The sequence below is a fragment of the Macaca mulatta genome, chromosome 11 (assembly GCF_049350105.2).
Source record: "Macaca mulatta isolate MMU2019108-1 chromosome 11, T2T-MMU8v2.0, whole genome shotgun sequence".
Taxonomy (NCBI): domain Eukaryota; kingdom Metazoa; phylum Chordata; class Mammalia; order Primates; family Cercopithecidae; genus Macaca; species Macaca mulatta.
Genome location: NC_133416.1, coordinates 58,502,075 through 58,517,086, shown reverse-complemented (window position 1 = coordinate 58,517,086; position 15,012 = coordinate 58,502,075). Strand labels below are relative to the sequence as shown.

Below are 15,012 nucleotides of genomic sequence, written 5' to 3'. Positions count from 1 at the left end.
CTCTAACCTCATCTATCTAGAGGAACCTATGGCTATAGTTGAAAACAGTCTCTCAAGTAAAAAATGTCTTCAAAGCTAACATTTTACTTAAAAGCCATGCACATTTTACATTTTTCTCATCAATACTTGTTTTAATATAATGCTCTCCTCCTTCCTTCTCAAAAACCCACTTTAAATATTAATAACAATGCCAGCCAGCCTGGTGGCTCATGCCTATAATTGCAGCATGCTGGGAGGCTGAGGCAGCAGGATCACTTGAGCCTAGGAGTTCAGCCAGCCCGAGCAACATAGTGAGACCCTGTCTCTACAGAAAAATTTTAAAAATTAGCGAGGTGTGGTGGTGTGAGCATGTGATCCCAGCTACTGGGGAGGCCAAGGTGGGAGGATTGCTTGAGCCCAGAGAGGTTGAGGGTGTAGTAAGTTATGATTGCATTGCTGTACTACAGCCAGGGCAACAGAGCAAGACCCTGTCTCAAATAAAATAATAATAATAATAACAGTGACATTCAGAAAGATATACCTTATTTCTTTCTTTCTTTCTTTCTTTCTTTTTTTTTTTTTTTTTGAGACAGAGTTTCGCTCTTGTTGTCCAGGCTGGAGTACAATGGCGCAATCTTGCCTCACTGCAACCTCCACCTCCCAGGTTCAAGCGATTCTCCTGCCTCAGCCTCCCAAGTAGCTGGGATTACAGGCATGCACCACCATGCCCAGCTAATTTTGTATTTTTAGTAGAGACGGGGTTTATCCATGTTGGTCAGGCTGGCCTCCAATTCCCAACTTAAGATGATCCACCTGCCTTGGCCTCCCGAAGTGCTGGGATTATAGGCGTGAGCCACTACACCCGGCCACATATACCTTATTTTTTCTGAGCTTTATATTAATATATATCCTCTAGCTCACTACTGTGTACCCCCTAGAGCTACCCCTAATTTGAAAAGAATAACAAAACAGGATTGTTTTTTCAGCAGTTTGTTACATTCCTAATTCTGTTGGTCCAGTAAGAGTACAGCCCTTCAAGGCCAGGCGCAGTGGCTCATGCCTGTAATCCCAGCACTTTGGGAGGCTAAGGCGGGTGGATCATTTGTGGTCAGGAGTTGGAGACCAGCCTGGCCAACATGGTGAAACCCCATCTCTACTAAAAATACAAAAATTAGCTGGGCGTGGTGGTACACACCTGTAATCCCAGCTACTCGGGAGGCTGAGGCAGGAGAATTGCTTGAACCCGGGAGGCAGAGGTTGCAGTGAGCTGAGATCATGCCACTGCACTCCAGCTTGGGCAACAGAGTGAGACTCCGTCTCATAAGTAAATAAATAAACAAACAAACACAGCCCTTCAGTTGTGAGATTCTTGACTGAAGCCAGGGTCATATGAGGCCAACAGGTAAGAGAGACTTGACCATAACCTTATGGACCTTTCTGACTTATATCCCTAGGTGCTGCAGAAATTGGGGAAAGCTGTAGAAACCAAAGATGAACGATTTGAACAAAGCGCTAACAACTTCTACCAACAACAGGTAATCTGGAGGGCAGGGGAGGGAAGCTTGGAAGAAGAAAGGAGAGGGCTGAGTGGCAGAAGAACAATAAGTTCTACAAACTGGCAAACATCCCCACCAAGCCACTCTCCCCCTAGGGTTAAGGGCTACAGGGTGATCTGCTGCTTATCCTTCCTCGGTGAACTAAAGGAATTTACCGGCCGGGCACAGTGGCTCACCCCTATAATCCCAACACTTTGGGAGGGCGAGGTGGGTGGATCACCTGAGGTCAGGAGTTTGAGACTAGCCTGACCAACATGGTGAAACCCTGCCTTTACTAAAAATACAAAAAATTAGCTGGGCATGGTGGTGTGCACCTGTAATCCCAGCTACTCGGCAGGCCGAGGCAGAAGAATCACTTGAACCCGGGAGGCAGAGGTTGCAGTGAACAGAGATCTTGCCATTGCACTCCAGCCTGGGTGACAAGAGTGAAACTCCATCTCAAAAAAAAAAAAAAAAGTAGAGTTAAAAATAAAGGAATTTATCTTTTTTCTTGCAGTGAGCTGTGATTGTGCTACTGCACCCCAGCCTAAGCAATAGAGCAAGACCCTGTCTCAAAAAAAAAAAAAAAAAAGCAGCTCCCACATCAAGAAAAAAGAAAAAAATGAATTTAAAAATTAATAGGCTGAACATGGTGGCTCACACCTATAATCCCAGCACTTTGGGAGGCCAAAGTGCTGAGCTCAGAAGTTTGTGACCAGCCTAGACAACAACATGACAAAACCCCATCTCTACAAAAAATACAAAAATACAAAAATTAGCCGGGCATGGTGGTGTGCTCCTGTATTCTCAGCTACTTGGGAGGCTGAGGCAAGAGGATTGCCTGAGTCTCAGAGGTCGACGCTACAGTGAGCTTTGTTTGCGCCACTGCACTCCAGCCTGGGTGACAAAGTGAGACCCTGTCTCACTTTGTTATGGTTTGTTTAAATCAGCAACTCACTGACATGTTTTAAGTTTCTTAGATTTAAGGTTATATCTCTTAATCTATATTCTAATCCCTCCCTTCTTGTAGCTTATTTGTTAATGATACTAGGTTGTTTGTCCTGCAGTTTCCTACAGTCTATATTTTGCTGATTGAATTCCCATGATACTGTCTAATATGTTCCTATGTCTTCTATATTTTTTATAAATGGCTTATAGACTTAGAGGCTTGATGAGATTCAGGTTTTTGTTGTGATGGCAAGAATACTTAATAGGTGTTATTGTATTCTTCCATCAGGAGGCACATAAAGTCTGATTGTCTCCTTTTTTGTGTGATGTTAATAGTAAAGTAACAGCATATAAGTTGCAGGGCTAGGATTTAGACATAAACGCAGCTTTTTTCACTATGCCTCACTAGGAGGCCTCCCTGGGCCTCTTCTCAACTCTTCTTACTGTTCTATTTCCAACTCCAGGATGAATAGAAGAAAAATCAGTAAGTTGACACCCACTGTGGCAGGTTTCTGATTCTTGGTCCATTCTGTCCCTCTGTCCTCTCTCTCAGAGCAGATGTGTAGGTAGAAAAGGTAAGAGATGAAGCAGGACCATCAGGAAGAACAAGATCCGATGGGACAGTCCCCTCAGAATTCCCTGTGGAAGCCCACCATTTAAACATCACTTAAGGGGGAAAATAAGAAATGAAATGGAGTTAGGTTGGGAATAAGGAAAAGCTTCTAGCTGGGTGCAGTGGCTCATGCCTGTCATTCCAACATTTTGGGAGGCTGAGGCGGAAGGGCTAGGGGTTCAAGACCAGACCTTGTCTCTATAAAAAAAATAAATAAGGAAAAACTTCTTGATTGAGAGAATGATACACCTATAAGAAGTGCTGATTGAATATGCTTTTGAAATTCTCTTTTTGGTAAATTCATTTAACAAATATTTTATGACCACCTGCTGAGTGCCAGGAACTGTGTTTGGTGCTGGGACTTCAACATGAATGAGACAACCTGCCTGCCCTCAAGGCTCTTAGTTTAAGAAGGAAGACAGTGACAATACAGTCATGTCTGACCTGAGGACCTGGGGTGGCAAAGACACACGGGAGGAAAAAGGACAAGGTCAAGGATTTTTTTTTTCTTTTTGTGAAGACGAGATCTCACTATGTTGCCCAGGCTGGTTTCAAACTCCTAGGCTCAAGCAATCCTCCTGCCTCTGACTCCTTGAGTGCTGGGATTACAGGTGTGAGTGGAGTGTTCCAGAAGTTGAACCGGTTGGTCATGTGCCCTATCCCTCACCCACAGTTAGCTTGCAGGTAAACTTTTTATTAATAGCTTAGCCTATCAATACCAAACTTCCTAGCCTAATTTCAAAGTCTTGCCACTTGCCCACATTCCTGATCACATTTCTTTTTTGTTTTGTTTTGTTTCTGTTTGTTTGTTTTGTTTTTGAGATGGCATCTTGCTGTGTCGCCCAGGCTGGAGTGCAGTGGCATGATCTCAGCTCACTGCAACCCCTGCCTCCCGGGTTCAAGCGATTGTCCTGCCTCAGCTTCCTGAGTAGCTGGGATTACAGGTGTGCGCCACCATGCCTGGCTAATTTTTGTATTTTTAGTAGAGATGGGGTTTCACCACATTGGCCAGGCTGGTCTCGAACTCCTGACCTCAAGTGATCCACCCGCCTCAGCCTCCCAAAGTGCTGGGATTACAGGTGTGAGCCACTGCACCCAGCTCTGATCACATTTCTTCCATAGGTAATTTTTATTTGAGGCTCTACTTGCTTCCCCCTTGTCCTTCTCTTCAGAGTGTATTACATAGGAAAGATTATTTTCCTCAAGCAACACTTTAACCTGTTATTTCTGGTAGTGACAGCTGTTTCCAATTCATTACCTTTAAAATCAAATCTAATAATCTAGCTTCATCTTTCCCTCCTGGATCTACATTAAATCAAGCACTTTCAATACTTGATTACTTCAGCACTTGGGCATGCTATTTACACTTGTTTTGCTGAGTGTCTGAGTCCATTTTTCTCCAGAAAGTAGGGAACCCCAGGACAAGAACCTTCTCCATCCTCAGTACTCCAGTCTCTTAAGACCTAGCTCTGTCCACCTGACTGCTCAGGACAAGCTTCTGGTGTGAGTGGTTCATTAACTGAGGGTTGGGCCTGTTTGTATAATGGGTGGGAAGGACTGACTCAGACTCTTTATGGCAATGCCAAGAATTTGGCAAGGATTCAGAGAGCAGAAGTGATAAAATCATAAGATTTAGAGCTAGAACTGGACTTACCCTGCATTTATAGTTGAAGAAATGGAAGGCAGAGAAGTGGAGTAACTTGCTAGTTGGTGGTAGAGCCAAGTTTCTTGACTCCCAGACAAGCGAGAACCCAAGACTATGAGAGTCACGTCTGTCAGGAAAGGAGAAAGATGTTGGGATTATTCAGCCTGGAGATATTCCAGGGGAGGACAGATAGGTCAGAGAAAGAAAATGATACCTGTTGCTGACCTGTATTCTCCCTCTTCCCCCACTGCACACCACTACCACACACACACACACGCGCACACACACACACACACACACACTCACATTCATACTTCATCTTCTCAAAAGAAAGAGCAAGAGCATAAAGGAGAACTTTGTAACTAAAAGGCTTGATCCTAAAACACAGAAATGGAACTGGGCTTTTGTGAGCTGCAGTGGAAAGCAGAAGGCATTCATTTTCTGGGCTGTGATAGAGTACCCCCTAGTTTTGAACACTGCATTTATGCACGGTAACCTTGATTACTGATCTGATTTTTCAGGTCATATGATAACTAATGGGAAAACATTAGGAATTTTATTTGTAGAAATTGTGCAAGGTAATTTTTTTTTTTTTTTTGAGACAGAGTTTTGCTTTTATATTCCAGGCTGGAGTGCAGTGGTGTAATCCCAGCTCGCTGTAACCTCTGTGCCCCCAGGTTCAAGCGATTCTCCTGCCTCAGCCTCCCAAGCAGCTGGGATTACAGGCGTATGCTACCATATCCAGATAATTTTTGTATTTTTAGTATAGATAGGGTTTCACCATGTTGGCCAGGCTGGTCTTGAACTCCTAACCTCAGGTGATCCACCCGCCCCGGCCTCCCAAAGTGGTGGGATTATAGGTGTGAGCCACAGCGCCCGGCCTGTGCAAGGTAATTTGCCGGTTTTTATTACTTTATTATATTTATTTTTGAAATAAAATTTTCATGGTGAAGTAAAAAATTGAGTCTTTTTTTATCCTTCAGGAAAGAATTTAAAAGTTTTAATTTTTTTTTTTTTTGAGACGGAGTCTCACTCTGTCGCCAAGGCTGGAACGCAGTGGCGCGATCTCGGCTCACTGTAACTTCCACCTCCCGGGTTCAAGCAGTTCTCCTGCCTCAACCTCCCAAATAGCTGGGATTACAGGCATGTGCCACCACGCCCAGCTAATTTTTGTATTTTTAGTAGAGACAGGATTTCACCATGTTGGCCAGGATGTTCTCAATCTCTTGACCTCGTGATCTGCCCATCTCGGCCTCCCAAAGTGCTAGGATTACAGGCTTGCACCACTGCACCCAGCCAAGCCTTGTTCATTTTTATAATCCCCAAAACTTTTTCAAGGCTCTTTAAAATCTTGATTATCACCTTTTCAAAATTCTCAAACTTCTACCTCCTCCCTTATTCAAGTTTAAACGATGTTGTGTACATTTAACATGTTAGGCTATCTAAGCTTTTTTCTGTACATGAGAAAGCAAGGAGGAAGTGAGATATATCCTTTCTGGTAGATGCTGAGTGTTTCTGAATTTTGTTAACTGACTGAATCTGTCTCCATTATGCTATTGAAAGTGCTTTCTCAAGGTCACCAGTGACCCATTACCAAATCCAGTTAATTTTACCAATTCTTCCTGCATTCTAACATCTCTGTAGCATCTGACACTTCCTTGATTGGTTTTGTTTTTTAGACAGAGTGTGCTTTGTTGCCCAGGCTGGAGTGCAGTGGCGCAATTGCAGCTTACTGCAAGCCTCCACCTTCATGGTTCAAACAATTCTGCTGCCTAAGCCTCCCGAGTAGCTGAGATTACAGGCGCCTGCCACCACACCTGGCTAATTTTTGTATCTTTAGTAGAGATGGACTTTCACCATGTTGGCCAGATTGGTCTCGAACTCCTGACCTCAAGTGATCCGCCCGCCTCGGCCTCCCAAAATGCTAGGATTACAGATTGGAGCCACCTCATCTGGCCTACTTCCTTGATTGTTTATATGATGTTCTCTTAATCCTTATTTGCTCTAACACAGCACAAATCACAGTTCTGTACTTCTCTGACAGTGCCTTTCACTCCTTTAGGACTGTGTCCTCATGTCTCTTCAAACTGACATTCAGCCCCTTGAGAGGGACTTTTGATCTGATGTTTGGTCAAAAGTTTGGACTAGCTTAGAAGTGAGCTCTGAGGCCCGGCACAGTGGCTCACACCTGTAATTCCAACACCTTGGGAGGCCGAGGTGGGCGGATCACATCGTCAGGAGATCGAGACCATCTGGCTAACACAGTGAAACCCTGTCTCTACTAAAAATACAAAAAATTAGCCGTGTGTGGTAGCACACACCTATAGTCCCAGCTACTCGGGAGCCTGAGGCAGGAGAATTGTCACTTGAACCCAGGAAGCAGAAGTTGCAGTGAGCCAAGATTGCGCCACTGCACTCCAGCGTGGGCGACAGAACAAGACTCCGTCTCAAAAAAATAAAAAATAAAAAAAGAACAGTGAGCTCTGGAGGTGAGAAAATTGATGAAATAACTAGTCCAGTTTTCTTTGATTTGACCAAGTAGACCTAAATTTTCTGCTGCTAAAATTAAGTAAATAGTGACCTTTCCCCAAAGATTTCCACAGGAAAAATTTTGTCACTAGATAGAATTTTCTGAATTTTCATTTTTTTCTCATAATTTTTTTTTTTAAAGTGGAGTCTTGCTCTGTTGCCCAGGCTGGAGTGCAGTGGTGCAATCTCGGCTCACTGCAACCTCTGCCTCCTGGGTTCAAGTGATTCCCCTGCCTCAGCCTCCTAAGTAGCTGGGATTACAGGTGCATGCCACCGTGCCTGGCTAATTTTTGTGTTTTTAGTAGAAACAGGGTTTCACCATGTTGGTCAGGCTGGTCTTGAACTCCTGACCTTGTGATCTGCCTGCCTTGGCATCCCAAAGTGCTGGGATTACAAGTGTGAGGCACCACACCTGGCCTCTCCCATAATTTTTTATTTATTTATTTTTGAGATGGAGTTTTGTTCTTGTTGCCCAGAGTGGAGGGCAATGGCACAATCTTGGCTCACTGCCACCTCCGCCTCCCGGGTTCAAGTGATTCTTCTGCCTAAACCTGCCAAGCAGCTGGGATTACAGGTGCCTGCCACCACACCCTGCTAATTTTTTGTATTTAGTAGAGATGGGGTTTCACCATGTTGGTCAGGCTGGTCTCAAACTCCTGACCTCAGGTGATCCACCTGCCTTGGCCTCCCAAAGTGCTGGGATTACAGGCGTGAGCCACTGTGCCCGGCCCCATAATTTTTTATACTTTTGGTATCATCAATAGCCTATCAAGTAATTAATACAGCAAATAACAAATGAAAAAATTCACAAGTATTTTATGGTGTACTGAATAATGCAACTTGGCTTTCAAGTACAACATCCCCTGAACTGGTCTGCTCTGATCTGTAGGCTGGCTCCATAGAGTACCCTTAAAGTGGGCTGCACCTCTCAGTCCATCCCTACAGTCCACAGTCCTGAAGTCAGTTTCCAGAATGTCAGATGTCTGGCCTTAAATTCCCAACCAACTCTTCAAAATGAGTTTACACATAGGAAGGAGACCAAAATGGGAAGAGGGTTTAAACACCATAAGGAACAACTGAGGAAATCTATGAGAAAGACTTGGTCAAGGGCACATGCAAGTTGTCTTCAAGCATGTGTGGAAGAGAAATTAGATCTACTCTATGGGTACAGAAGGCCAACCCAAGACTCATAGGAAAAAGTTGGTTTGTTTGTTTTGAGACGGAGTCTTGCTTTGTCACCCAGGCTGGAGTACAGTGACGCGATCTGATCTCAGCTCACTGCAATCTTCGCCTCCCAGGTTCAAGCGATCCTCCTACCTCAGCCTCCCGCGTAGCTGGGACTACAGGTGTGCGCCATCACGCCCGGCTAATATTTTGTATTTTTACTAAAGACAGGGTTTCACCATTTTGACCAGGTTGGTCTCGAACTCCTGACCTAAAGTAATCCACCAGCCTTGGCCTCCCAAAGTGCTGGGATTATAAGGGTGAACTACTACGCCCAGCCAGAAAAAGTTTTAACAGAACTCGTTTAAAATCAAGTGATACTGTCTCAGGCAAGATGTTAGTTTCCAGTTCCTGGAAGTATTTGAGAAGCAGAGGCTAAATGAACATTTGTCAGAGTAATAACAAAAGCAGTTCATCTATCAGATTGAGATTTAAACTTCCAAGTCTAAAAGATACCTTCTTTTCCTTTTTTAGAGGGAGGAGGAGCCCTTGTCTGAACTTGGGATTCCTAGGCTAAAAAATGAGATTTCAGACACAGGAGCAAAGATGGAAGCAGGGATAGATAGAGCTATAGATGAAGACATTCGGGGTGGAACAGGAGAAGCAATGATGAGGCTACTTGGAGTAGCATAAAGCAGGTGACTGATGGAAGGGAAGGGTAAAGTGAGGCAAGGCAGAGAAGGATATCGGGGGGAGAGGAGTGTCTGTGTGGGGGTTCAGAGAAAGAAGAAGGCCTGGTGTCTGCAGAAAATGGTAGCACTTTACCCAGAGGGGAGGGTGCAAGCCAGAGAATCGCAGTGTCACATGGAGAACACTTACATTTCAAAAGAGGAACTTGGGTATAGGCTTTTGTTCACTGGAAGGAAGACGCCAGTGTAATGGGAGCTTTAGCAAGCCCCTATCTTAACTAACACAAAAGAGACCACCTACAACATGTTGGTAAAGAAAGTAAAGGCTAACTTATAACAATTGTGAATATTTGAAGAAATTCCAGGTGTGATTTCTGCTTTTAACCTACTTTTCGACTTTGACCTCTGGAGCATCTTTTGAAATATGAATCTCTTTAGTCACCAAATGTACTTTTCTCTTTCAGGCAGAAGGCTACAAGCTGTACAAGGACCTGAAGAACTTCCTTAGTGCAGTCAAAGGTGGGCATTGCAGCATGGGAGAATCCAGAGGGCATTTATACAGCTACTGAGAGGTTTGGGGGTGGAAAACATCAGCCATACCCCCAGGTTTTTGTCATTTTATCATTTGTCTACTCTTGACTCCTGGAACTTTGTGGGCTGAGGAAGAGTGACTTTTCCTTTCAGCCCCATCCAGCTTTCCTCACTTACATAACCTAAACCTTCTGAGTTTGTCCTTCTGAATTGGAACCACTGATTTGTCACCCATGTGATTACAACAAATACTGTTGGGGAAACATGATGGTGGGACTGAATTCTCTCCTTTCAGTGATGCATGAAAGTTCAAAAAGAGTGTCAGAAACCCTGCAGGAGATCTACAACAGCGAGTGGGACGGTCATGAGGAGCTGAAGACCATTGTAGGGGTAAGAGTGGCTTGGGTTTTACGACTTGTTGGCACTTATTCCTGTTTGCATCTCAACCTCAGCTTAGCTTCTCTATCCAAGAAAATAGGAAAACAAAGGAGCCAGTTCACACTGTGCATTTGTATAGCCTCAGTCACTGGGTGGTAGGAAGAAGCTACAACTGTTAAGGTAAAAACAAGTTTTCCCTAATCTGTGGATTCCTCTAATTTTGACTCTCTTCCCCTCTTTAAAACATTATGGGAAGTTTTGCCTCATAAAGATGGGTTGTTTTTTAAAACAAAGTTCATACACTCTTAAACTTTCCCATATAAACTCTGGAGTCCAAGGCTTTAACCTTGTGCCCTGTTCGTAATCTCTGAATGTATGTTCAGACTCCCATAGCGCAGTTCCTTGGGGTAGGGGCTGTTTCTTTTCTTCCTCTGTATTCTCCGGAATCCAACGTGGTATTCTAAATACAGTGCTACAAAAAAGAAGGTTTTTGCAGGGAGAATTTGGGTATTTCCCTGGTAGGCAGTTGTTGTTGGGAAGTGGAGCCTTCACCAGCCTCTGCCTCTATCCCACAGAATAATGATCTCCTTTGGGAAGACTATGAGGAGAAACTGGCTGACCAGGCTGTGAGGACCATGGAAAACTACGTTGCCCAGTTCAGCGAAATTAAGGTACTCGATGTACAGAATCAAGGTTAGCTTGTGGATGATCCATCCTGGTTAGAGAACATATTGGGTTAAGCATTATAAGTAGAATTAGAGCTCAATTAAGAATGAAGTTTGGGTAAGTTAGGAGAAAGATTAAGGTTGGGGGTTAGACAAGAGGTTAGGATATAAGGTCGGAAGTAGTGTGAAGTTTATGTTTAAACATAGATTTCAAGGCTGGGTACAGTGGCTCACACCTGTAGTTCTACTACTTTGGGAGGCTGAGGCAGGAGAATCACTTGAGCCCAGGAGTTCAGGACCAGCCTGGGCAACATGGCAAAACCCCATCTCTACAAAAAATACAAAAAATTTGTCAGTGTGGTGGTGTGTGTCTGTAGTCCCAGCCACCCTAGGAGACTGAGGTGAAGGATCACTTGAGCCAGGGAGAGAGAGGTTGCAGTGAGCCGAGATCATGCCACTGCACTCCAGCCTGGGTGACAGAGGCTGGTGTCTCAAAATAAGTAAATAAATAAAATAAACTTAGATTTCAGTGAGCTATATTTGGGCTGATTTCGAATTAGATCCAAGTTAGAGGCATCCCCTTTAGCTATGAGAAACAGCTGATGGCACTAAAGATGTTTATTGTACAGAAGAGGAAACATGGGGCAATCAAATAGTTATCTTCAAATACTTGAAAGTCTGTCAGGTAAAAGAGGAATTCCACCTATTCTAAACTGTTCCAGAAAGCAGAATTAGAATTCATCTATTCATTCAGCTAGTTTTGTTTTTGTTTTTGTTTTTTCTGAGATGGAGTCTTGCTCTGCTGCCCAGGGTGGAGTGCAATGGCGTGGTCTTGGCTCACTGCAACCTCCACCTCCTGGGTTCTAGCGATTCTTCAGCCTCAGCGTCCCAAGTAGCTGGGATTACAGGCATGCGTCACCATGCCCGCTAGTTTTTGTATTTTTAGTAGAGATAGGGTTTCTCTGTGTTGGCCAGGCTGGTCTCAAACTCCTGACGTCAGGTGATCCGCCCACCTCGGACCCCCAGAATGCTGGGATTATAGGCGTGAGCCACTGCACCCAGCTCTAGTATTTGTTAAACACCTACTCTATGAGGCACTGTGCTGATTCAGAGGAAGAAGTTAGAGGGAGGCTGATTTAAGTTCCTAATAGTTAAAGCTTTCCAAAAATGAAATGAAATAGATTCAAAGATAGTGAGTTGTCTGTTCTTTGTGCAAACAGCAGTCAAACTACTTCTTATCTTGGATATTATAGAGAAGCCTCATGTATTGTATGGGAAGTTGGACCAGATAATCACTAAGATCTTTTCAAATTCTGTGACTGAGAGAATGAAACGGTTCAATGACATAGTCTGCTTCTCACTGGTATAATTTATAGTTTGGATAAGGCTGAGTAGACTTTCAGTGGTCATAGTAATTTATAGCTTTTATTGTGTTTTAGAGCTTTCAGAGCACTTTGTATTCAGCATTCGATCTTTCAAATAGCAGTCGTTTAAGGGGAGATGGGGCTACTGAGGCTCCAAAAGAGATGTGCCTTGCCACTGGCCACAGGCTAATGAATGGCAGATTTGGGACTCATTCCGAAAAATCCAGACTTTCACTTTCATGTGATTCTCCAGGCCATTTCTCCTGGAGACTGAAGCAGTTTATAATGGGTTCATAGGAAATATTAAAATTTAATACAGGGGGAGGTGGAGGTGGAAATATATATATGTATTTTATTATATATATATACTATATATAATTAATAAAGATTTCCACATGCTCTGTAGGACTCTATCTCCCTCTGAGAATCCCCCATTCTTCCCAGATACTGAGGGAGACCCCATGGGCACCAAACCCTATTAGAAAGTGAAATTGGGGCCGGGTGCAGTGGCTCATACCTGTAATCCCAGCACCTTGAGAGGCCGAGGTGGGCATATCACATGAGCCCAGGAGTTCGAGACCAGCCTGGCCAACATGGCGAAATCCCATCTCTACTAAAAATACAAAAATTAGCCGGGCTTGGTGCACACGCCTATAATTCCAGCTACTTGGGAGGCCGAAGCACAAAAATTGCTTGAATCTGGGAGGCAGAGGTTGCAGTGAGCTGAGATCGCATCACTGCACTCCAGCCTGGCCAACAGAGCAAGACCCTGTCTCAAAAAAGTCAAAAACAAAAAACAACGAAAGTGAAATTTGATAGTAGGATCCAAGAACCTTGCTCTCTGTTTGGTATTCTGTTACCTACATCCTGGCCACTAAAAAGTGATATCCACACCCTTTCTCATTATGCTGGGTCAGGAGAGAATTGCCAAGCGGGGTCGGAAACTCGTGGACTATGACAGTACCCGACATCACCTGGAGGCAGTGCAGAATGCCAAGAAGAAAGATGAGGCCAAGACTGCCAAGGTAAAGCAAAAACAACAACAAAAACTGGTAAATTCTTCCTGTTCTCCTTCTCCCCATGGTGGTGGGAGGTGGCTGGGCCAACGTGGGTATAGGAAATTATAAATTCAGCATCCAGTGTCCTGAAGGAAATCTGTTTCTTCTGACACTGATGCTGTAAGGATAGTCAGAGTCTTGAGGCTGGGGAGGGCATGCTCAGGGGAAGAAGAGGGATGGCTCCTAGTAAGCCTAGTGCCTAAAAAAATGCAGAGAATGAAGGGGGCATGCTGTAGTGCTGGGTTCAGAATTGAGGGAGATTGTCTTGTCTCTTTTACCACCTAGGCAGAGGAAGAGTTCAACAAAGCCCAGACTGTGTTTGAAGATCTGAACCAAGAACTACTAGAGGAGCTGCCTATTCTTTATAATAGGTAATGACTGAAATTGCTTGTGTGAAGCAAAGGCACCTTGTGTGCCTTGAGAGTAGGTAGATAAAAGTGTTTTAGATTTAAATTCCCACACTGCCCCCCTTTTTTTGAGACAGGGTCTCACTCTGTCACACAGGCTGGAGTGCAGTAACACTCAGTCTCAGCTCAGTGCAACCTCCACCTCCCTAGTTCAAGTGATTTTTGTGCCTCAGCCACACAAGTACCTGGGATTACAGGCTTGTGCCAACATGCCTGGCTGAATTTTTTTTTTTTTTTGTATTTTTAGTAGAGATGGAGTTTCACCATGTTGCCCAGGCTGGTCTCGAACTCCTGACTTCAAGTGATCCCCCTGCCTTGGCCTCCCAAAGTTCTCGGATTACAGGCATGAGCCACCATGCCCGGCCAAATTTTCCACATTTAAAGAGAAATCTGAGCAGAAACTCCATTTGTATCCTTTTTTCTTTTTATTGTACAAGATAGGCATAATAGAACTGTGGTCAGAATATTTTATATTGTCACTTATTGGTGTACATAGGATGGAGCCTTTGTAATGAATACATGTATTCAGACATTATGTGACTCCTAATTAAAATAAAATTGAAATTTTATTTTTTATTTTATTTTATTTATTTATTTTGAGACAGGGTCTGACTCTGTCACCCAGGCTGGAGTATGGCTCACTGTAACCTATGCCTCCCAGGTTCAAACAATTCTCCCACCTCAGCTTCCTGAGTAGCTGGGACTACAGGCACGTGCCACCACACCTGACTAATTTTTGTGTTTGTTTTATTTTGAGACAGAGTCTCGCACTGTTGCCAGGCTGGAGTGCAGTGGCACAATCTCGGCTCACTGCAACTTCCACCTCCCAGGTTCAGGCAATTCTCCTGCCTCAGCCTCCCGAGTAGCTGGGACTACAGGCACGTGCCACCAAGTCCAGCTGATTTTTTGTATTTTAGTAGAGATGGGGTTTCACCATGTTGGCCAGGATGGTCTCAATCTCCTGACCTTGTGATCCGCCCACCTCGGCCTCCCAAAGTGCTGGAATTACAGGTGTGAGCCACCGTGCCTGGCCATTTTTGTATTTTTTGACAGGTTTCACCCTGTTGGACAGGCTGGTCTCAAACTCCTGACCTCAAGTGATCTACCTGCCTCAGCCTCCCAGAGTGCTGGGATTACAGGCATGAGCCATGGTGCCTGGCCTAGAAATGAAATTTAATATGGTTTCTTTTTTTTTTTTTTTTTTTTTTTGAGACAGAGTCTCGCTCTGCCGCCCAGGCTGGAGTGCAGTGGCGTGATCTTGGCTCACTGCAAGCTCCGCCTCCCGGGTTCACGCCATTCTCCTGCCTCAGCCTCCCGAGTAGCTGGGACTACAGGCGCCCGCCACCTCGCCCGGCTAGTTTTTTTGTATTTTTTAGTAGAGACGGGGTTTCACTGTGTCAGCCAGGATGGTCTCGATCTCCTGACCTCGTGATCCACCCGTCTCGGCCTCCCAAAGTGCTGGGATTACAGGCTTGAGCCACCGCGCCCGGCCAATATGGTTTCTTTA

The 15,012-nt window shown here is 44.4% G+C and overlaps 1 protein-coding gene across 16 annotated transcripts in view; it reads left to right on the top strand.

Annotated features, from left to right (window-relative positions):
• The window catches only part of BIN2 (bridging integrator 2), a 41,954-nt gene that overhangs the window by 9,762 nt on the left and 17,180 nt on the right, over positions 1-15,012 (top strand). For 15 of the 16 annotated variants that reach the window (XR_013401101.1, XR_013401102.1, XM_077954309.1 and 12 more), the window contains exons 2-7: positions 1,434-1,514; positions 9,567-9,621; positions 9,929-10,023; positions 10,587-10,682; positions 12,958-13,065; positions 13,384-13,469. Coding sequence is in view for 14 of the 16 variants with exons in the window: in XM_077954309.1 (XP_077810435.1) it covers positions 1,434-1,514; positions 9,567-9,621; positions 9,929-10,023; positions 10,587-10,682; positions 12,958-13,065; positions 13,384-13,469 (521 nt within the window). In the remaining 2 variants the exon portion in view is untranslated. The remainder of the gene's footprint in view (positions 1-1,433; positions 1,515-9,566; positions 9,622-9,928; positions 10,024-10,586; positions 10,683-12,957; positions 13,066-13,383; positions 13,470-15,012) is intronic. The other variant, XM_077954310.1, reaches the window with a different exon arrangement.